This window comes from Physeter macrocephalus, chromosome 18, assembly GCF_002837175.3.
Source record: "Physeter macrocephalus isolate SW-GA chromosome 18, ASM283717v5, whole genome shotgun sequence".
Taxonomy (NCBI): Eukaryota; Metazoa; Chordata; class Mammalia; order Artiodactyla; family Physeteridae; genus Physeter; species Physeter macrocephalus.
This window is the reverse complement of record NC_041231.1, coordinates 105,082,138-105,105,158: the sequence shown is the minus strand read 5'-3', so window position 1 is coordinate 105,105,158 and position 23,021 is coordinate 105,082,138. Positions and strand designations below refer to the sequence as shown.

Genomic DNA, 23,021 nt, shown 5'->3' with positions numbered 1-23,021 from the left:
CATATAGATAAACAATGTCTTAGACATAGTTACTCATAGTCTTACACTATGGCTTATATTTACTGGGCTCTCAATCAGCATTTATTCATTTGAGTTCAACCTAGTCAAAGTTTCTTGACCAATTTGCTTCTAAAGGAAGAAGTCTACTACTGTTAACCCTTTGCGCTACTTTTAAACACAGACGTCAGAGAGTGCTGTAAGGAGATTTAGAAAAACATTCCGGTGCCAATGTGAGGGACGCCTGGGAAGAACTAAGAACAGGGGGCGGAGAGCAGTGGAAGGCTGTTACAAAACCCAACAAAAACTGGTGAGGGCCAGCAAAGACAGCCACTGCGCGGACACAAAGTGTTTCCTGGAGGAGACGACCCGGTGGGCAAGACGACCGGCTGGCTGTGGTACAGTAAGGAGAACAGGTGAGGTGGCTTCCACCTGAAAGCCGAGCATTGCCCATGGGTGGGGTATGCAGGAGGCCCGCTCGCCCGGAGGGCCGGAACGTGGCAGGGAGGGATGCAGGTTTTTAGCTGGGACCCGCTCGGTTTGGTAGCCCGGCCAGGACAGGAAGGAGGCCCTTGGTTTGCAGGCTGGGGAAAGGAGGCACGGAGGGGCGGATCATCAGAGCACAGGCGTTGAAGCCACGACAGACGAGCGCCCTGAGGGCGGGTGTGAGAGGCCGGGGTGCATGTGAGGGGCCTCCCACCTGGAAGGGAGGGAGACAGAGCAGGGGACAGCGGCGCCCTGCATGCCCGACGGGCCTCAGCAAAGGTGGCAATGAGGACGGGCGAGCCAGCAGTGGCAGTAAGCACCTGGGAATTCGAACAGCAGGCGCGGAGGCCGGTGGGTGCTGACGGGGGCCGGCTGGGAGGACCGACCCCTGAGGCCCCTGGCTCCTGCTGTCACCCCTCACACTGGCTCACGGGTTCCCCCCGCCTGGCGAAGGGGCTTGGATTCCTGTGTGGTTACGCGTTAGGACTTTGCCTACGTTTACATTAGGCTGATCCCAGTGAGAAAGATACGATGCTGATTTCATTCACAGAAAGTCATTTTAAAATATACAAGGTAAATTTCTGGGGGAAAAAAGGATGGCTATAAATAAATATGGTTTGGGAAAACGTGATTCCTCTGTATTCTGATCTATGAGGAGGTAGGAAGGAAAACAAAATTATGTAACCGTCTGGGTCCTAAACACGGTCACCCTGGCCGTTTACGAAATGTTTCCGCTGCTGCCTGTTAATAAGCAGTTACCCCCAAAGAGTGCTCGCTCAGACATTTCTCACGCGCTTACGGTGTGCCGTCACTAAGGAGACAAAGTTGGTTCAAACGTGGTCCCCACTCCCTGGGGATGACAGTCTAGTAAATAAGGGGCAGAGAGATGGGGGAGTGATCACGGCAGGATTTACACAAGGTATCTGGAGGACGTGGGGGGGCCCCCGAGAACAGGATTCGTCCATGCACCACGTGCTGGTGCCCGCACTGGGGCCTGGCTGGGATGCTGGCTGGGGTGACCGTGGTGAGGGAAACACACAGTCCTTGCCCTCCTGGAGCCTGCAGTCCGACTAGTGGGGGAGACATTGCTCAAATAATCACGAAATAACTGCAAAATTACAACTGGTGTGAGTGTCCGATGGAGAGGCCCACGGGCTGCGAGAGCCGACCGGGCTGGGGAGCGTCTTTGCTGGGCCAGGCCAGCGAGCAGGGACAGGTGGCCTGTGTGAACGGGAAGGGGGCCCCGCCAGACAGAGGAACGGCCCGGTAAGGGGGAGCAGAGCACCTGAGGAGGTCAAGTCAAGGGCTCCCCCGACCCTTGACGGGAAGGTGACAGGACATAAGGCTAGAGAAATGCAAGCTGTGGTAAGGATTTTATCCCCAAAGAAGTGAGAGGCACTAAAGATGTTCCTTTCTCTTTCTTTTAATATTTTTAAATAAGGGAGCGGAGCTGGGCTGGGAGGTTGCAGAGAGCTTACCAAGAGCAGGCCTGCTGGCTGAAGTCTGAAGGATGAGTAGAAACTTGCTGTGTGAGGGAGGAAAGTTCAGGACTCATTACGGGATCACATGAAGGCCTAAAGCTTCCTGGCATCAGGAAACGTGAAAAGTAGACAGGAAGGGAGAAGGCAGGACACCAGGGGGAGCGCGTGAAGCCGAGCGGGAATTTTATCTAAAGGCCAGAAGAGCCTCTGCAGCGTTTCAAGCAAGCGGGGGAGACGGGCTGGGTGAGAGCAGCCCATTTTGGCCTCAGAGTTTCGGGTTCAAGTCTTGACGCTATTCCTTTTAAGGTCTTTAAGTCGGATGAACTATCGTACTCTTTCCCAGAAATCATCCATCCACCACATTTAGGCCGTGCTGCCTGGCACCCAGCTCGCTAAGTTAGCGCCCGCGTGTAGAGGCCTCACGGGGAGGAGGAGGGTGCAGAGGGGCCGCCAGCAGAGGATGCGCACAGCATGCCAGTGAGGAACTGAGGGGCGGGGGCGGCCCGAGCGCCAGGCGGGACGTGGCGGGACGTGGCGGGACGTGGCGGGACGTGGCGGGACGTGGCGGGACGTGGCGGAAGCAGGCGGGCTGGCAGGTGCGGGTGCTGAGTCACCTCCTGCACCTCTGCGGGGCGTGCAGGAGGCGAGCGGGTGAGGCGTCTGGTCGTGGGACAGGGGCCTGGGCTGCAAACAGCCGGGGGCGTCAACACACAGGCGGCGATGGATAACGTTACCGGGAAAGTGTGGAGAGGGAAAAGGGGAAGGACCGAGCCCAGCAACTGAATATCACAGTCTCCGGTGACAGGCGGGCGTCCTTCCAACGCGGGGAGGGAGAGGGGCCTGCACTGGACGCAGGGACTGAACGTCGCAGTCAGGATTCGGGGCCCACACAGGCCAGAGCCTGTGAGCAACGTCCCTGCTTGGAGGCTGCCTGATCGGGGTCTGCTCTCGTTGAGTTATACACCCACCAGGGCTTTCCTTCCTTTAGGGTTTAAAGTCTGGGATAAAGCATTAAGTTGCCACTAAAAGCTTGTCGACCGCTTCAACCAGGGCTGAAAGCTGTTCTTCCGCAGTCCGGGAAGGAAAGGCACAGAGCGTGACTCTGGCGTACGGTAAGTGCTCCAGGAAGACTTGGTGAATCAATGAGTGAGAGACAATTAGACCAGGATAGAGGATCAGTGGCTTTTTCTGGCTCCAGTCTGGCTGCAAGGAACTATTCCCTCGATTAATTTAGCTTCTTGCTTAGTAAAGGGCAAAAAGGATTTTAAGAGATGCTTCTGCCTACGGAAGTGATTTCTAGTGAAAACAACACTACTCCTAGAGATCAGACGTAGGAGAGGGATAATTATATAGGGAAAATCTTTGTATTTATTCTCAAAACATGGGCAGGCAAAAAGAACTGTATGGAGGCATTAAATGAATAATTATGCTACACAGTAATATTTATAATTATAATGAATTGATCATATAAGTAATTTTGAATAAACTAGGCCAAAGGCAGGGTACTAAACCTACTCAAAAAATTACCCCAGGAACAAAAGAATAAATATAAGGCTAATAGATGCATTAATGACATCCAATGAAGGTAGTAGCCAACTAGTAAATAAAACAAATAATTACCCTGGGAACAGATACAGTCAACTAATGGGACACAGATGACTGATAAACTGACAATAACGTTAATATAGGAAAGCTACATAACTGAAGAAAGGAAAGTGAGATAAGCACATACACAGTGTCGCAAATTAAGTCAAAACCTAGGGCCAGAGAGACGCTTTAGAATTGAGCCTGGATTGTCCAGACGCCGTCCTGGTGCTCAGACGTCTTCCTCACGCCAAGGAGGCGCTGTCCCTGACACGCGATGTTTCATTTGGAACGACTTCTTCTTCCAGTTACGCTCTCCGGACCTCAGGTCAGGTCGTTCTCTCTAACCCAAGGCATTCACGCAGTCACTGGGACTGGCGCATTCTCCTCCTCAGCGTATCTCAAAACCACCCTCCCCTCCTTTGCAGTCACCTCCTCCAGGCCTCTGTCTTCAGCCTCCGTCCGCTTGGGGTGGCCTCGCTAGAAGTGCTCTCTGCAGTCCTGCTTGAACACCCGCGCGGCTCTCCGCCGCCCAGGACCAGGCCTGGCACTCGGCACAGTGTCTCTGAGGCCCCAGCGGGGAGGCCGCACTGCTGGGAGCTCGTCACACTCAGCGCCAACTACACTGCCCTCGGCGCCCGTCCTCTCGGCTTCTGTCCCCCTTCACCAGCGAGTCCCTGCACAGTCCGTACGAGCGAGCCGGGCCAGCCACCATCACTTTCTTGACCTCGGGCCCCCGGGGCGGGCTACGTCGCCCCTCCTATTTGCTCTGCCGGCGCCCTGCCACCGCGCCTTTGTAGAATCCTCAGTGTCTTACCCTAGGCACTGAACCACAAGCCCCGCCTGGGAAAAGATCACGTTCTGTTGTGTCTGTCTCTGAATTTCCGGCAAGGAGCCCGGGGTCTGGCCCATGGCAGGTACTCAGTCAATGTCTGCTGAATGAAGACGCAGACCAACCTCATCACACGGAGACCACACATCATCACCAGAGACCACACACTACCGTGATAGAGTTCTTTGGATTGCTAATAAATACCTTGTGCAGAATGTGGTTCAACAAGTGTGACTGAGTTCATTAAATGACTGCTAGCTGCTACGAATTTAAAAGATTTGGCAGTTGATCTACCAGTTTAAGAGATAACTGTATATTAACTAGTTTGCTTGTATCTGCAAAAGGGATTTTGGAGTATCTACTGCATACCAAACATCCTGCCAGAAAGTTTTGCAACTCTGGCATTCTGGAGGATGTACCCGGGACTAGATGCATCAAGGTCACAGAGCCGGAAGCCAGCTGACCTCAAACCTGAGCCAAGGTTTCTTGGTTCGAAGGCCAGGAATCTTTCTAAATCAAGATAGCCTTGCTCATGATTCTTATTCATTATTGATGAGACTGAAAACAATACTTCAAGCAAATTAGTTCAGGAATCACAACATTAGGGAAAGAAATACCAGGGAAAAGAAAACAAGCAGGAAGCACTAGCATGAAGTCATATGACTTTCATTTCTCCTTTATTTATCATGAAAGATCATCTCTGTGAGCCGTTTGCCTTTAATCCCTGAGTTAAAAAAACAATTATTCTTTCAAATAGAACCCCAGTAATGAGTTGTTATGAAGCCAAACAGATAATCAAAATGTCACAGTGATATATTATTATGTCTCAACTTTGGCAATTTTAAATCTGCTTCTTAAAACAGGGGTGGTAGGGCTTCCCTGGTGGCGCAGAGGCTGCGAGTCCGCCTGCCGATGCAGGGGACATGGGTTCGCGCCCCGGTCCGGGAAGATCCCACGTGCCGCGGAGCGGCTGGGCCCGTGAGCCGTGCCCTCTGAGCCTGCGCGTCCGGAGCCTGTGCTCCGCAACGGGAGAGGCCACGACAGTGACAAGCCCGCGTACCGCAAAAAAACAAAACAAACAAAAAACGGGTGCTAGAGATGAGCCGTGGGAGGCCTGTCACGGGGTCCGTATTACTAATCCATACAAAAGCCAGGAGGACCCACCTTGATTTAGCTGACTCTTGCTAAACCTAGATATTCACAGCTTGGTTCATGTAATTTATCTCATTTTATCACTTAATTTGGTTTCTAAAGGTTAGAATTTTCCTAAATTGGTTAGGTACCAGTTAATTGAGAAAATAAATGCTAAGACATATACAAAAACCTACTACCTGATGAAGTAGGATTCAGTCTGTCAGGAAAGGGGTCACAAAGGAGAAGTAACAGGACCTTAAGTACCTTTCATCCACAACAAAGACTGCACACAGCTATTGATGTGAGGCCTTAAGACGCAGTCAATTTCCTATAATGCTCATTATATTATAGGGATTTCCTAAGAGAATGTTTTGTAAGTACACTATGCATTAAAAAAAAGTATTACCCTACTACAATACAGACTACAGAGCCTTTAAGGAAGTTCTACTGACTTATAATTGCATTTTGTGGTCTAACTTTACACCTCACTTTGTTATATTCTCTACCTTTATTTTCCCTTTGCCCTGATTCTCATTTATTATTTTAAGATTATAACAATTATTTCATGTTATTGCATTTTATTGTATGTATTTTTACAAGTTTTAAAATGGTTTAGGGGCCAGGGTGAAGTATAAATAGAATAAGTGCAATTTGGAAACTCTTATAAACTAAGCTCGATATATCAGCAATGACATTGATCTAATAATTTTTTAACACTTCCCTCCAAATTTAGGCTGAATATCTCCAATCTATTCTTCTTTAAGTTAACTGTGTAAGTTTTTCTTACTTTTCAAAACCAACATCACTCAACATGGCAGAACTTAGCAACCACAAGAAAAAAAATTGGCGGGGAGGGCAATTCCAAACATAATTAAAGCTACTGAATAATCCATCTTTGAAAAGTCTAAGAAACTGCTTTCCTTAGGCACAAGTAAACTGCCTCTCGTTCCTGTGGAAGCAAGGGGTCAGGCAACAGTAGGCGGCCCTAGAGGAACCCACTGGTATAAATTCAGGACATAGTCAAGACTTAATTTGCGGAGAACCTGGAAAATGTAACAGTAGTCTTCTCTTGTATTCCTCCCCACTTCCTCAGAGCTCTCGCATAGCCATAAGTTAGAGCTGTTTTCACAGAGAGGTGTGACTTGTCCCACGTTTTACGGCGGGCAAAGCTCTTACTTGGCTGCTTATTACAGAATCCTGCGGTTTCTCCGAATCCTCACAATATAAACAGGCATTTCATGACTTAAAAAGAGGGAAAACTTTTTATCGTGGGGGGGAAAAATCCTAATAATCTTGTTTTTGAGAATGCCAAGAAGCAAAATGCAACATCTTATGCCCCCCAGCCTGACAGCTGTCCCAGGTGACAGGTCTGTGAGGCCCTAAATGGAGTCAAGGCATAAAAGGTTGACAAAGAACAAGAGGATGGAATTTCTCACACATCAGCAACTTCTGCTTAAAGGCAGGTTTTAGTCTGAGAATAAAGCAAAGATTTTCCCGGTGGGGAGGCAGGGGTTACATTTATTAAATGAAGAACATATTTAAGGATTTTAAGTTTCTAACGGAGAAGAGACGTATAAAGTTAAAACTGAAGTGGAAGTTAGGCCTAGAGGGTTGAGACAATCACTACAATGTCATCTGTATAATATCTGTGCGATACCGTAATACGTGATGGACAAAACATCATGACAAGCGCCTCTGCCGCTACATGCGCAAATCTACAGTGTCTGGACGTTATTTCAGTTTGCATGTTTCCTCTGTGTACAAGGCAGTGTCTTGAGCTGTCCTTGTGTGTCCACGTCCTAGGCCCATCACGCGACAATCCTGTAACAGCAGGGCCACCCTGTGTTTGCATCTACCCTGGGCCCTAGTGCTGTAATTCATATGCTATGGGTTCTCAGGAAATGCTAGGCATAAGCTGATTTGCCCATTTGTTCTTGGGTAAAGGAATACTTGGCACTAGGTCTCCAGTGTAGCTGTCCCATTTTAGAAGGGAAAGGCGCTTGCTGTTAAACCCATTCACGCTGGGCTGGTACTCTTCAGCCTAGCATTCTCCATCTATCAGCAGCTCACGCGGCAGCAGAGGTGGCTGGTGTGAAAAGACCTGCGACAATGAACAGAGACACATGCCTGGGTCCTGACTTCTTTACAAGTTCATGGTTCCAGGTCCCCAGCTTCCAGTTCAAAAAGAGAACAGACTCCTAAATAGGAGTCATTATTTAGTCCAGGCCCTAGAGCGCAATCAAAGACTTCCATAATGTTGCGTTCAACTGTGCAGCACGTGGTAATTGAGAGCTGACACTCAGCAACCGTTAGTAATCTTACCAGTCATGAAACCAGGGAGCCTATTTGGCTGCTGCAGCTGTAAGAAGAAACTGTGAAAATAAATAGCTGGCTCAGACAGAGGATGCATGCCTTGTAGGAGATTTCTACTAAAGAGGGTAGAGTTGTGGGAAAGCAGCGCCCTGGAACTTTCTAGTTCCCGTTCTGTTGATGACCAGCTGTGAGAACTTAGCCCACCGCTCACCTTTTCTATGCCTCACCTTCCTGTCAGATCTTTTTTTACTACTAGCCGGTTATTTCACCAGCACGAGCTCACCTGGGATGGAGCGCCAGCTAAGGCTCCACGACTCCCCGCCCCTGGTTCCCACGTGCCCCGTGCATTTCACCTCCCCAGTGCCTTGCCACTCACCCCTGGAGAGCTCTCCACCTGCACCTGCGTGCTCTACCTGCACAGAAGCCAGCTGGTGGCGGTGCAGCAGCCACCACGGCACTTCTCTCTTTGTCACCTCCCGCTGCAGACGCCAGATGAGCACCCAGTTCCCCAGCCCCTTGCTCGGCTAGTGGTAGAAATGTAACTGAGTTCTGGTCAATAAGATATAACCAGAAGTCTGCTGGAAAGCTTCCAGGAAAGTCTACCCCTTCCTCATGAAAAGAAAGCCTACTCATGCCCGGTTGGGGTTGCTCTTCTTTGTCTGTCTTGCCTTCAATAAGGATATGATATTTGGAGCTTTAATAGCCGTCTGCAAACAACAGGCATAAGCGTGAGAGGAAACCTGAGACTCAAGACACCTTGACATCATCCAGCTCGAGCAGCCTCATACTCTAGACCTTCTCCATGTGAGAAGAGTAACCCCCTACTTATTTAAGCACTGTGTGAAGGTTTCCTGTTACTTGTAGCCAACAGCATTCCCAATGAGATCTACTTTCAAGGTGGCACACACTTCCAATGCTACTCACCACTCTCTAGCCTTCAAGGGAGGCTCATTTTGACTTGCAGCGCTCAACACAACGCTTAGTGTGCAATAAGTATAATAAAGACTCAACCACTTAACGCGGAGTTCTGACACTCAGTTGGGTGGCATTTGGGCATTGCTTTTGCCTTTTCTCACATTTTACAATAAAATACATTTTTAATCAGTAGGGGGAAACGGCTGATAAAAATTACCTCTGAATACAATTTCCTCCTGCTTTTCAACAACAAGTATTTATAAGAATGGAGTAGGTAGGTACTGTGCTAAGCACCAGGAATGCAGAGATAAGATGGAATTTCTGCCTTCAAGGGACAAATGGCTGAAAGACAAGTAAACCAACAACGCTAACGGTGTGATATGTGTAATAAATATGAGAACACACCACATCCGATTATCTTCCACTTTATCCAGAAATGATCTGTCAGCATGGCATCCATCACCTCCTGTCCTCTTACATTCCAACTTAAATTCACCTCCTGCAGAGTTCCAACTAAGAAGACGCCTGCTGCAACTAAAAGATCCTGCGTGCCGCAATGAAGATCCCGTGGGCTGCAACTAAGACCTGGAGCGGCCAAAATAAATAAAGAAAAGAAATTCACCTCCTTCTGTGGTGGAGAAGGGAGTGCCCGCCTTCTGCCGCGAGCCAGCCCGCCACCTGGGCCCGCAGAGGCGCGGCTTGTCACTTCTCATGTGCCAGCCCCACTCCCGCATGTCAACCAGGCCTCCGGGGCGGGAAGATGGTCTACATTCACTGCGACCGTCTACTTCCTTCCGGTTCACTTCTCAGCGCCCACACTCTGGCTCTGTCTTAACCACTTCACTGATGCTGTTCTGGAAGAGGTCCCCAGAGGTCTCTTCGCTGGGGACACTTCCCTCTTCCTTTACTGGACTTTGCTAAAGCAAGTGGCCTGCCCGCAGCACCTTCCCAAACATGCAGCTATTCTGGCTTCTGTGACACTGCTCTCTCTGCTTGCCCTCTCCCCGCTTCTTAGACTCCACAGGGGTCATTCAAGTGTGGCCCAGGGACCACTGGGGTCTTGGAGACCTTTCAGGGGATCCATCATGTATTTTTATCATCCCAAGGAGATATCTGCCTTTTTCAGTCCCATTCTCTTGTAAGTGGACAGAGGAATTTCCCAGAGGCTAGATGACGTGTGATATAGGCGGAAACAAATACAAGAATCCACATGTCTTCCATTAAGCCAAACACTAAAGAGATTTGCAAAAATGCCAAACAATGTCACTGTCAGCAGTGGTTTTTTTGGGGGGCTGGGAAGAAAAATGGTTACTCTTCATAAAGGTGTTATTTAGGTTAGTATGCAATGGGTTTATTAGTTTACTTAAAAATAGGTGCTTTAAAATGTTTTAGTTTTAACTTCTAATATGAAAAATATTGATAACTATGCCTCACATAAACAAGGCTTTCGGGGCCCTCAGTCACATTCAAGAATGCAAAAGGATCCTGAGACCAATACACTGAGAACCACGTACTTAGACTGCGTCTTCCGGGCCTCCTTCAGGGGCTCTTCTTCAGCCAACACCTCAAATTTTGATGTTCTCTAGAACAGCATCTTAAGTGCACAAATTTTCTCACCATAAACCAGGATTTCTCAATCTTGGCATGACTGACGCTTGGGGCCGGAAAACTCTTTCTATCGGGGACTGTCCTGAGCTTGGTGGACTCCCTGGCCTCTAACTACCAGAGGCCAGGGGAATCCTCCCACCAGAATTGTGACAACCAAAAGTGTCTCCAGACACTGTCAAATAAAAGTGGCCCTGGCTGAGAACCACTGCCCTAAATACTCTTCCTGGAAATTTTACCAAGTATTAAGACTTTAATTCCACTTATGATAAGAATAGTACTTAGTTGGTGCCTACTGTGCCAGGCACAACTCTCGAGCATTTCATACGTATTCACTCACTTAAACCTCACCCCCTATGAGGCAGATAAATCATCACCTCCATTTTACAGATTAAGAAGCTGAAGAGCAGAGAGACGAAATGACTCGGCCAGGGTCACACAGCAAGTGCGTGGTGCTGACAACTCCAGGCTTGATTGCTTCTCTGAGCTTTAGTCTCATGTGGATAACTGCCTCTGCTGGGGACCCCAGGTGACATTCACTCAAGATGCTCCAAAAGTGAACTGAAAACTCTTCTCTCCACAAGACTAGGTATTTCTGTATTTCCTAAGTCAGTTAATGGTGCAACGTTCACATTTAACCTCTGTGCCTCAGTTTACCTAGTAACCTAGACATCTCTTTAGACTCTGCTTACATTCTCTTCTTTACTCCAGAATCCAATCATTCATTGAAATCTAACAATTTTACCTTCTAATTATTGATCGAATGTACCTTTTCCCCTATCTTCCACTATTCCTGCCCCCACTAGGGCCCTAATCTCTCCTCAGCACTGTCCTAATCAACTCACATTTGGGGTCCTTGTATCTGGCCCTCACAATCATCTTCTACCTTGCTGCCTGAGTGATCTGGCTAAAAGGCAAGTCTGGCCATGTCACTTTATGGCTTAAAGCTCTTTACCGGCTGCCTGTTAGCTAAGAATAGAGTCTAGGTTCCTTATCATGGCCCAGTCTTGCCTTCTGTCACCCCCAAATCACACTTAACTCTCCAGCAGAATTCTACTCTATGACATCACCGAGCACAGCAGAAGATCACACTGCTTCATGCCTTTGATCCAGCGCTATCTTCTGGGAAGCGTTTTTTTTTTTCTTTTTTTTTTTTTTTTGCTGTACGCAGACCTCTCACTGTTGCGGCCTCTCCCGTTGCGGAGCACAGGCTCCGGACGCGCAGGCTCAGCGGCCATGGCTCACGGGCCCAGCCGCTCCGCGGCACATGGGATCTTCCCAGACCGGGGCACGAACCCGTGTCCCCTGCATCGGCAGGCAGACTCTCAACCACTGCGCCACCAGGGAAGCCCTGGGAAGCGTTTTGATTCAACACCCTGTGCATGCCTGTCACGGCACTTGCCACAGTTTGTGACAATGATTCTACAACTGTGTCCCACAGAGGCTCGTAAAAAAGCGACTGATGGTAGGTGCCTTGCTGAGCCCAGCGCTCTCATCTTTCCATCTCCAGGGGCTGCTATGGCGCTGGGCAAAGTAGTTTTGCGAGTGTTTGGGAGCACTGAAGTAAAAGAATACGTAGTAAGAGGACCTGTCTGAATGGGAGTGGGGAACGCAGAGGAAGAGAGTGAGGAAAACATTTCCACAAAACACAGCTTAATACAAAAGAAGGACATATTTTGTAACAGTTTACTATCTGAACAGTGGGAAATCTCAGGTTTTAGGGCCATGATTTCAGGAAACAGTGTAAAGTGATTACCAGATTCCTTTGGATAATACATTTATTTGTGGATAATAAATTTAACTCAAAAGGATTACTCAAAGCATAATCTGAACCATTATTTTCTAAATATGTTACCATGTAATTTCTACTTCCTGCCTAGAGGGTACAGCCCTGTACCTGCGGAGTGACTTACCTGCAGTTCTTGTTTATTTTCAGTAAATTTAAACGACAAAATTTGTCTTCCAGACTGTGGTGAAAATGATTGGTTTCCACTTATTCACAAGCGTATTTTGTGGGCTCTTTCAACAGACTTGGTTAAATTGTTGGTACTAAGTACTTGGTTAATTTTTTGGTTTAAAATTCCACCAGTACACCTGCTGTTTACAAACTTTAGCTTCCAAAGCCAAAGTCATTAAGTGAAACAATGCAGTCCCAGAAATGTCGTTTTTTTTTTTTTTTTTAACTACTGACCAGTTAGATATGACTTCATTGGTGCGACCCAGATGTTCCCAAATTTACAGGATGAGTACCTTTTCTATGCAGGTATCTAAAAATTAGAAGGTCACTGCTTGAGAGGTTTAGTGTCTGATAACCAACACTGCACTGGGTCTACCCATCATAGGGCCTGCCAGCTCATTCACCCAGTGTGAGGGCAGCTACCCAATCAGGTCTGCTCCACGGGTCGCAGACTCTGCTCCTAGGAAACCCAATCCACAGGCTGGTCAATCATGGAAGGTGAGACCTGGCGTGAAGTGATGAGCTGGCCTTATCATATTCTTGCTTTGGGAATATGGCTCAAACTCAGAGGGTCAGGTAGTTAGGAGAAGACACCCAATCCACAAGGATGCAGAGAGAAAATCCATAAGGTATATACATTCATGATGAGTCAGAAGTTATAAGGAAGCAGAAAAGAACGCAGATGCTCTGAAGTAGACAAAAGACATATTAAGAGTAAGGATAAGGGACTCAAGATCAAACATGAGAATGGGGCAGACGTAAGACTTTAGATTCTCATTCTCTTGCTGCTAAGATCCTAAAAGCTGGATCCCCATCTGGTGAGGCCAGGATAAACGTTTCAGCTCCTGGAAGCTGGCGAGCCCTTTTTTTCCCTTTACCTTTACCTGCGTCTCCTCCTCACAAACCCCGCCCCACCGCCGATGCCACAAGTAGAACGGATCCTGGCAACCAAAAAGGCTAATTAAGACACCTCTGAAATGAAAGGAATGGCTAGAGAGAGCCTTCAGCTGTGGACAAGTGCTACTGACGGGTCACTTCCACGGTCAAGTCTTCCGATTCTACGGAAAGTTCTTATAAATGCAACAAACTGGTCCTGGCTTGAACACCTGCACCTTGGCATCCAGCTTAAAGGCAGAGACACCACCAACCGCGTGCCCGGAGCAGAACCTCCCGGAGCTCCCGGAGCAGAGCGTCCGACTTGGGGACACATCACCAGACGCGAACGTCTTCTCCCGCCCGCGAAGGGCCATCCCCCGGCCGCCCCCCGAGGGTCCGCGGGCCACGCCGGCCGGCAGGGAGCCTCCCCTCGGGGCGCCCATGAGGCCGCGCGGGGCAGGGGCTCCCGCACCCCGGCCGCGCCCGCGCCCGCACCTCCCAGGCCGCTCACCTGTAGTTGTAGGCGGAGAAGTGCTTGCTCTCCCTTAGCATCGCCCGGTACAGATCCAACACCTGTGCACGGCTGGAGGCTGCCATCTTGGAACGAAAAAAACCCAGGGGGTCCTCTCCGCCGAGGTCCCGAGTTAAACGCGACTTCCGAAACTTCCGCCGCCGCGGGAAGCGCGAGCGGGACACGCGCGCGGGGCTCGGCGCAGGGAGCGGCCTGCGCCCCGGCCTAGGTGAACTCCGGCCGCGCGTGGCGGCGCAGGCGGGCTTCGGGCAGCTAAGGGGGCGGCGCCGGCGGGAGGTGTTCTCGGCGGCCGCCCCCGCCGCGGGGTCCTGCGGGCAGCGGCGGGCGGAGCGGCCGAGGGGCGGCGAGGGCTGGGCGGCGGGTGCGGGGGGTCCGTGCTTCCTCGCGGTGGAGGGCTGGGGTTCGCCGGAGACGCCGGGTTGCTCTGCGTTGCCAGGTTACCGAGCGCGCGCCCCGCGCCCGCTCTTCCGTCCGGGCTGCCCTCGGCGCCGCCTGAGCCGCGGTGCGGGCTGCGCGGGGCACCGGTTCCGCGGACGCCTGGGTCGGGGGCTGCGTGCGGGACGCTCGTCGCGCGTGGACGGGGCGAGAGCGCGCGGGGGACGCAGGGCGCCGACCTGGGGCTCCCCGGCGCTCCGGCTCCGCTCAGGGCGCCCGCTCAGGGGGCCTTCGGCGCGAGGCCCCCTTTCTGGATAAGATGGCGGCGCCCAGGCGGGCCGCGTCGAGGTGAGCTGGAGCCGGGCCCGGAGAGGGGCGAGCCTGCTGCGCCCAGGACTTGGACCCTGGGCTGGTCTCTCGTCTCCCGGGGAGCGGCGGGTGAGTGGGCGCGGCCGCGCGTAGGGCCCCGGCCGTGGGTCCCTCTCGTGGGGTCGTCAGCTCTCCGTGCGTCCGCAGACTTCTGTCGTCTGATAGTCAGATCTGGGGTGGCCCAGGTTGGAGGCGAGGGTGCTTGATTGGGGAAACCTGGGGGGTTTAAGGAGTCTGTTGGGATCGTTTCAGACCACAGCAAGAAGCTGAGCAAGTTTTCTCCTGACGCTCTTCCCGGCTGAGTTTTCTCCCTTCTCTGAAGACGCCAGCTTTTCTGAATCACCTTGTTAACCCGGGGGGATACAGTTGGTGGTTCTGACCCTGGAACGTAGGACCCGGCGCAGGGAAGCCTGAGCTGGTTCTAGTTACTTTGTTTGCAAAGCACTTGTCTTGACTTTGGAATGTTTGTGTATGTAACCAGCGTTGGGAAGAGCCAGCGTTTTCTCCTCCAAAACACTGCGAGGGGTAACTTTATACATGAGAAACAAGTGGGCGTTCACATCCGTCTCTCTTCCAACCACTGAGTTATGGTTGTCTTTCCTTTCTTTAAATTTGTCTCGTTTTGAAGTGATAATTTGTTCTATGCCAAAGCAACCTCGTATTTTCAGGAACTTTAAGGGCAGGAGACGCTTCTCTGACCTTACTGCACTTTAGCGTACTTGTAACCTGGGGTCCTTGCATCCACATGTGCTTGTTATACCTGTTATGTTATCCGTTGTAATGCAGTGGTATTTTTTTTAAAGGCATGGAAGACAAAATACTTTTATTAAGATCCTTTTACGTTTCCTGTTCGATTTTTGTTAACGTCTCGTACATCTGTGAGTGTCAAAATAAGGCTTTTTACAGAGTAGCCAAACTTCTGTTACTCCTGCAGGGTGATCAGGTCATTGGGCAAATCTTGCTTCAGGTTTATTGAAAGGGTTTTTAATATTTTGAGTTTATCCTTTGGCATTACTCCAAGGACTCAAGACCAAGGGACTTGTACATTATTATAGAAAAAGATGCAGAACTGTTTTCTCTTAATATGATATACGGTTGAATGCTGATGATGTAAATTAGGTGTGTGGCACCTAGGAAAACTACAGCGTTGACGCAAGTTACAGAGAAAGCTATCAAAGTTAGAAGAAAAAACATGAGAATTATTTTGGCTTGTTTAAAAACAGTGGGGATTGCATTATTTTATTATATTTTGCTTTCATCTAGAAAATGAAGTTGGAATAATTATGATATACAGTTGTTTGTCTAGTTATCAAGCAATTTAATCATTAATGTATACAATTGACATATCTGAATGATTTTAACTTTGTTGTAATCAAATAAAACTTTACAAATAAATATCGAAAGTTTAGTTTGTTTGGGTAGTCTAGGCATCTGTTAGTACAAGGACTAGCTGAGGTTAGAGAAATGGTAGCTTCCCAGTTGATTCTAAGCTAAGTCCTCACAAAAAATACTTTTATTATTTTATTTGAAATAATTTGCCAGTATGTTGGATATCATTGCCTTAAAAGACTAATAAATAATCACATTGCAAAGCTAAATCTCCATTTTTTTATTTCTTCATTGCAGCAATGACTGTTTTCAAGAAAAGCTCTATTTGAAGTTGAAAGTGGGATTGGGCCAGAAGCTGAGGATAGACCTTACTCATATGTCCTTTAATATGCATTCTGTTCTGGGCAGAGTATTTTCTTAGATAATGACTATAAACTAGGCGTAACCCACTTACTACCATTTAGGCCTCAAAATGCAAAAATTTCTTTAATATCTACCTATCCATAGTTATGAAATTCCTATAGTTCATTATGTAAAATCATGCATTACCTTATATTAAAATTAGGATTGCTGTTGAGCACTGAATGATTTTTGAAGAGAAATTTCTCAAACCATAACAAGCAGTATAACAGCAGTTTATTGTCTTGCGGCTTAAATATTGAAACGATGTGTAAAGAAAATCTTGTATAGGTGAACAACTTGTGATGTTACGATTTAGAAGTTATTCTACTCCAGATGTGGATCTAAGTCTTTATTATACATAATCGTCATTTGGTTTTATCAATCCTTCACACTAATAGAATAGGAAGCCGGAAGAGACTTTGTACATCAGCTCCCGCATTTTTAGAGATGAACAGGGAACTGAAGGCCCTTTCCTCATTCATTCCTTCAGCACTCACTGAACGCTTCCTAAGAGCCATACATTATACAACATGGTGGCGTTACAGCGTGAACTAGATAAGCAAAGTAACAATTTATTTTTGACAGGTGCTATGATGGGGGTAATATTACGAAGCGTTAGGGGAGTACAGAGGAGAGACGTTCAACTAGGACTTTGATCTTAAGGGAAAGCGTTCCATCAGAGGAGGTATTTTTCCACAATGAGTAGTAAGAGCAAGAGGGCGAACATGGAGAATGTGTTGAGTTACAGGTTGTGGTGTACATTCAAAGCCAGGAGGCACGAGGGCGCAGGATCCATTCAGGGAACTCTGTGTGGTGGGGAGGACCATTGATGAGCAGACGTGATTAGCCCTGTACCGGCTTTATTTTTATTATTTTTAAAAATTTTATTTATTTATTTTTAAAATATTTATTTATTTTGGCTGTGCCGGGTCTTAGTTGTGGCATGCGAACCCTTAGTTGCAGCATGCATGCGGAATCTAGTTCCCCGACGAGGGATGGAACCCAGGCCCCCTGCATTGGGATTGCAGAGTCTTACCCACTGGACCACCAGGGAAGTCCCTACCTGGCTTATTTTAATGATGTTTTCTCTGTTCTGGGGATAAGTCATTTTTTCTTTGATGCATTGGCTAGTTCATACAAGTGAAGTAGAACTTATCATCTGAGCTCTTGAAATACAGATTAGGTTTTCAGGTATTGGTAGACTTATTTCAAACCCTATTTTTGGAATCCTCTCTTTTAGCAGCGCTGAGATCCTATTTCTTTACCTCTGCATTCAACAAGCAGTTGACCAGCTGGTAGTTCAAGTCCCGGTTCTTGTGGTTGCGTGAGGGCTGTACGTCAAATACTGATCCTGTTTCCCAAGAGTTAGTAGTTCATTATGTTGAGATACGTTCCCTCTGTACGCACTTTGGGGGGTATTGTGAATGGATGTTGAATTTTATCAAATGCTTTTTCTCCATCTATTGAGCTGATCACGTGGTTTTTGTCTTTTCTTCTGTTGACATGGTGTATCACATTGATTTGCGTATGTTGAACCATCCTTGTGACCTTGGGATGACTCCAACTTGGTTGTGGTGTATGACCCATTTTGTGTATTGTTGGATTTGGTTTACTAGTATTTTGTTGAGGAGTTTTGCATCTATGTTCATCAAAGATATTGGCCTGTAATTTTCTTTTTTGGTAGTGTCTTTGTCTGGTTTTGGTTTCGGGGTGATGGTGGCTTCATAGAATGACTTTGGGAGTGTTCCCTCCTCTTCAATCTTTTGGAAGAGTTTGAGAAGGATAGGTATAAGTGCTTCTTTCTATGTGTGGTAGAATTCTCCAGTGAAGTCATCTGGTCCTTTTCTTTGCAGGGAGTTTTTTTAAAATTACGGGTTCTATTTCACTTCTAGTGATCCATCAGTTCAAATTGTCTGTTTCTTCTTGATTCAGTTTTGGTGGGCTGTGTGTTTCTAGAGACCTGTCCATTTCTTCTAGGTTATAAGATCTCAGTGGACAGGTGATAGGACAGCTCTTACCCCCATTAAGGAAAGGGAAGCTGAGAGGTTAGGTTATTTAGCCATTGTACAGGTAGGAATCCGAGGGGGTGGGCACGGGCCTGGGGTGTGCTCTGTCTAGCTGTGGTACTGGCTGTGACGCTGCCCTGCTTCACAGAAGGTCTTCAGAGCCAGCTTCAGGAGTTTGAAGTTTATTAAGTTTTCTTGGATAACATGGGTAAATTTTAGTCATATTTGAATTTTAATTTAATTAGATTCTCACTTATTTCCAAAGCTAACTTCTTTATATAGGAAGTATTACAAATATTCAGAGAATCTCAAATGTTGATTTTTGTACTAGCTTTCTAGTCTTTTAAGATAAATTTACATGTTTTTCTATTAACATCTCTTGGAAAAGACTTAGTGCCTTTTTTAGGTTGTCTACTCGTGTGTGTGAGAGATTCACATTTTTGTAGAAGCTCTTTTCAAATATACTTAAAATCTTTTCCTTGAAAATTTTAGAAAGTAACCAGATATTGGAGCTCCGTTCTTTGGAGACTAAGTATTGCCTTACGTGTGGGAAACAGCAGTAAAATTGACAGTTAAGTTTGTATAAAGTGTATCAAATGTCACTTATAGCAATTTTTTTTTTTTCGGTACGCGGGCCTCTCACTGCTGTGGCCTCTCCCGTTGCGGAGCACAGGCTCCGGACGCGCAGGCTCAGCGGCCGTGGCTCACGGGCCCAGCCGCTCCGCGGCACGTGGGATCCTCCCGGACCGGGGCACGAACCCGTGTCCGTAAGTTCAGGCTCGTCTCTCTCAAAAGCTGCCTTCCCCTCCTACGTGTGTCTAGGAGAGAGACTAGGCTAAGAGGTCAGATCTGTTTTCAGCGGAACTTGTGTCCCTTTGGTTGTTCCCAGGTCACAATAGCTGCTAGATGGATAACTGGTTTCATTAGCCCCCTGGTCCTCTAGCCTGGCCTCACAGCACACACGCGAGAACCTTTCACAAATACCAGTGTTCTGGTTCCACTCACATCAAGGCAGTCATAAGCTCTGGGTTGGGGGCCCAGCAGTAATGTCTTTAAAAATGTCAGGGGTTTCAGGGCGCCATCAGGATGGAGAACCGCTGCCATCGGCCCAAGTCAGACGGCTGACTGGAATACAGAAGGTCCAGCCATATTTCTGCCCCTGTGCACGTGACCCATTGCCGGTTCTTCCCAGCACTGACCTCATTTAGCAGGACGACGTGAGTACCTTCAGGAAGAACACCTCCCATCCCCACATCCTGGTGCTCCAGGAACAGCTCAAATGAACATGGGCCGGGTGTGTGCAAAGTTCTCCTTGTCGGCCCCTTTTACAGGAGGGAGAACCTCGTCTTAAGGGAAAATAAATCCTGTACTTGAACGTTTCCTCCCTTAAGCAGTTTTTAGCATTGATTCTGTCGCTGATCTTGAAATACGAGACAGCTGACCCTCCACCAAGACTTTTCCCTGCCCCATCCAGCTCATCTTCTTGTGACATATGTGCCTTATTCTTTCAAACCCTAACAGGAAATCTATAAATCAAAATCTAATTTTGCATATACAAAGGGCTGGATATATATCTTATCAGAACTGGCCTTAGCAAAACATTCTGTGGAAGATGTGAAGATAATTTCAGGACTCCTTTGAAAAGAGCCAGTATTTCTTCTTATTTTTTGGAAAATAGTATTTTTATCAACTAAATTTTGAGTGATGATTTTGAATGAAAAATAACATTTTGTAATTCATTAAGAATGAGATTTTCATATGAAAAAGTACTTGTAATAAAAGTGATTTTGGGGACTTCCCTGGTGGTCCGGTGGTTAAGAATCCACCTTCCAACGCAGGGGACACGGGTTAGATCCCTGGTTGGGGAACTAAGATCCCATATGCCATGGGGCAACTAAGCCCTTGTGCCGTAGAACCCGTGTGCTTCAACTACAGAGCCCACGTGCCGCAACAAAAGATCCCACATGCCGCAACTAAGACCTGACACAGCCACATAAATAAATAAATTTCTTTTTTTAAAAAAACTGATTTTGTGGAGGAAATTGAAATAATTTTTAAAATGATTCTCTAAAGGTGCTTATAGCTTCCCTCAGGGTTATGTACTAGTTGAAGTTCAGACGACACAAGTCATCTTTTGGAGCATAAAGCAAAAAATATATATATATGGGTAGGATGCTAGATATTTCATGAAATTCAAGGCCGAGTTGAACAACCCTGACAGTTTGAGAACCTGTGGGCTTAGCGGTGGGAATTTGCGAGCTGTCAGTCCAGAGCGGTGGCTCTTGATCCGGGGTGCATGTCAGACTCACTGCTGATGTCAGGACTCCTCCCACAGCTGTCAAGTAAAAACCTCTGAGTAGCTTCCCAGGTCATTCTGTTGTTCAGCCATGACTGAGAACCTCTGGCCCCAGTGCTGCCACCAAGATGAGTGACTGGTGAAGGCACAGCTATGCCCATAAGGCTTTTTGGAATCTTGCAAAGCTGGCCTCCTGAAATTTTGGAGGGCAAAGACTTGTTCCTAACTCTTTTTTGTTCCCCAGCACCTCTGCTAAGTGCACAGTGAATATTTGCAAATCAGTTTCATTTCTTGTAAGGTGTTCCAGGATTCAAGCTGCTCTCTAGATCAAACTGATTTTATTCCCTTAGATGAGCACAGGCCTATGTGCACAAATATTAAAACAAAGGCACATGAAAGACCAAACAGGCTGTTCTCAGGAGGTTTAAAGCAGGGCAGGCAGGCCCAGTGTTATGGGAGTGACGGGCTGGTGGAGGGAAAGGATTCCTGATCAGGAGGAGGAGGTAGGAGATGTCCCTTTGTCCAGGCTCCCCGTGGGATAGGGAGCGCCCGGAAGGCTCTCTCTGCCCATCTATTCCTGTCTATACATCAGGTAACACAGGGACAAATACGTTGATATCATAGTTATACCTTCAAGTAAAATTCCCTGTGCTTCTCAGATGCAGGCTCACTATACTCCTGAATCACCCTCGGAATACCGCGGGGGAAGGAGAAAGCCAGGAGACTGTACTTTGCAATTACACTTTTGAGGAAGAGAAAAATGGGTACCAATTCCAAATGGGTGGCTGTAGGTACTTTTTATTTGTAGTTACAACAAACATTTTTTTATTTACCAGAAAGATACCAGCTCAGAAGCAAAGAAGATGCAGTAAAACTTGCTGAAGTTAAGGACCACCAACTCCCAGATGCCTTAAATAAACATTTGTTCTTAAAGTCAGATGATTTCCCAAATAACCTCTCTAGGGTGTAAAGGGTGCTAGCAACACCAAAGCTAAAATTTGTTTTTCTGTAATGGCGTATTACCAGACATCCCATGTTTAGAAGTGAATGTGTTTAAGATTTGAAAGATATTTATGGACTTTTAAAAATTAAATATTTATGTATCATAATTTACTCGTAATATGGAAGACGGCATTTTCCCCTTGCTCAGCGTTATTTAAATATTTTTTTCAGTAAAATCCCAACATCACATTGTCAGTTTTCACCCTTCACTTTAAGGGCTGTCCTTGTGCCCAGCCCAGTGTGGATCGCTCCACATAGTCAATGAGGGAAGTTGAGCAGAGGTGGGTACTTGTGAGTTGGTATCTTATATCTCTCTCCGTTTGGACCAGAAGCCTACTCTTTACAAATATTTTCTCTAAAGTTACACTTTATCTGTAATTAAATTATAACGTCAAATAAGCAACCCTCGATTACTGACCTTTTTCAACTATTGCAGTATGATCCTGAAGTGGGTGAAGTAATGAACATAGCCCTGGAAGGTCAGAGGTCAGCTAGGCTCTGCCCCAGGTGTGTGACCTGTGACCAGATTGCTTTTTCCTACTTAACTCCTCTCTTCAGCCCAAATCGGAACTGAAATAGGCTGTGCTCTCCTTACTTCTAGGGACATTGCCAAGATTAAGCACATCTTCTCATTACTTGTGCCGTAAGCTGAATGGCTGTGGTCCTCCCCACCCAGTCCCCCATTCCCCACCAGCTCCGATACATCTGTTGAGATTCTAACCCCCAGTGGGATGTGTTGGGTTGGCCTTTGGGAGGTAATCAGGTCATAAGGGTGGAGCCCCCAGGATGGGATTAATGTCCTTATAAAAGGAACCGCAGAGAGCTCCCTCACTCCTCACTATGTGAGGACACAGTCTTGAGATCCAGGAAGTGTGCTCTTACCTGGCACCAGATCTGCCGGCGCCTTGATCTTGGACTTCCCAGCCTCCAGAACTGTGAAATAAATATTTGTTGCTTATAAGCCACCAGGGTCTGTGGTATTTTTGTTAGAGCAGGTAACCCTAACCCTAACCCTAAGACACTCTGCTTTGGTTTTCTGGAAAAAGAGTGTGCAGGGAGGGTGTGGTGGTGGCGTCCTGAGTGAACTAGGTCTGCCAGGTTTGTGGGTTTCAGTAGGGTTTTTTTGGGTTTATTTCCTTTTTTGTGTTGCATTCGCATGGTATTCTAACATCCGAAGCTTATGCTTTCTGCAAAATGTAGGAAAATGAAGTGTGTTTATAAGGTTTTACCCAAAATGTTAATGGCACACTTAGTTACTGAAATACGTTTGGGCAGAAATGTCTCTACCAGTGGATGCTACGGCATGTGTGGACTTAAAGTACCTTCCTTAACACTATCTTTCCTAACTGTTCCACCTCACCGGGGTTTTCTGTTTATTAGCATTGGCCATTTCTTCATTAAGACTGAAAAATCAAAAGCTGACGTGATAAGCGTGATTTCCACATTTGACTCTTAATTAATTTGGTGCGAGGGTGCAGCCTTTTTTTTCAGTCCCAGCATTTCACCTCTTTCCAGCAGTAGAGGTTCTGT

At 47.3% G+C, this 23,021-nt stretch overlaps 2 protein-coding genes across 4 annotated transcripts in view; one reads left to right on the top strand and one right to left on the bottom strand.

Annotated features, from left to right (window-relative positions):
- Positions 1 to 14,128, bottom strand: part of LYRM4 (LYR motif containing 4) — a 145,675-nt gene extending 131,547 nt beyond the window's left edge. The window contains exon 1 of one of the 3 annotated variants that reach the window (XM_024122128.3): positions 13,692 to 14,128. In XM_024122128.3, the coding sequence (XP_023977896.2) occupies positions 13,692 to 13,777 (86 nt within the window). In that variant the 5' untranslated portion in view covers positions 13,778 to 14,128. The remainder of the gene's footprint in view (positions 1 to 13,691) is intronic. The other 2 variants (XM_055079825.1, XM_024122129.3) reach the window with 2 other exon arrangements.
- A 188-nt stretch (positions 14,129 to 14,316) lies between these two features.
- The window catches only part of FARS2 (phenylalanyl-tRNA synthetase 2, mitochondrial), a 419,843-nt gene continuing 411,138 nt past the window's right edge, over positions 14,317 to 23,021 (top strand). The window contains exon 1 of the mRNA XM_028479858.2: positions 14,317 to 14,435. Within this exon, the coding sequence (XP_028335659.1) occupies positions 14,407 to 14,435 (29 nt within the window). The 5' untranslated portion in view covers positions 14,317 to 14,406. The remainder of the gene's footprint in view (positions 14,436 to 23,021) is intronic.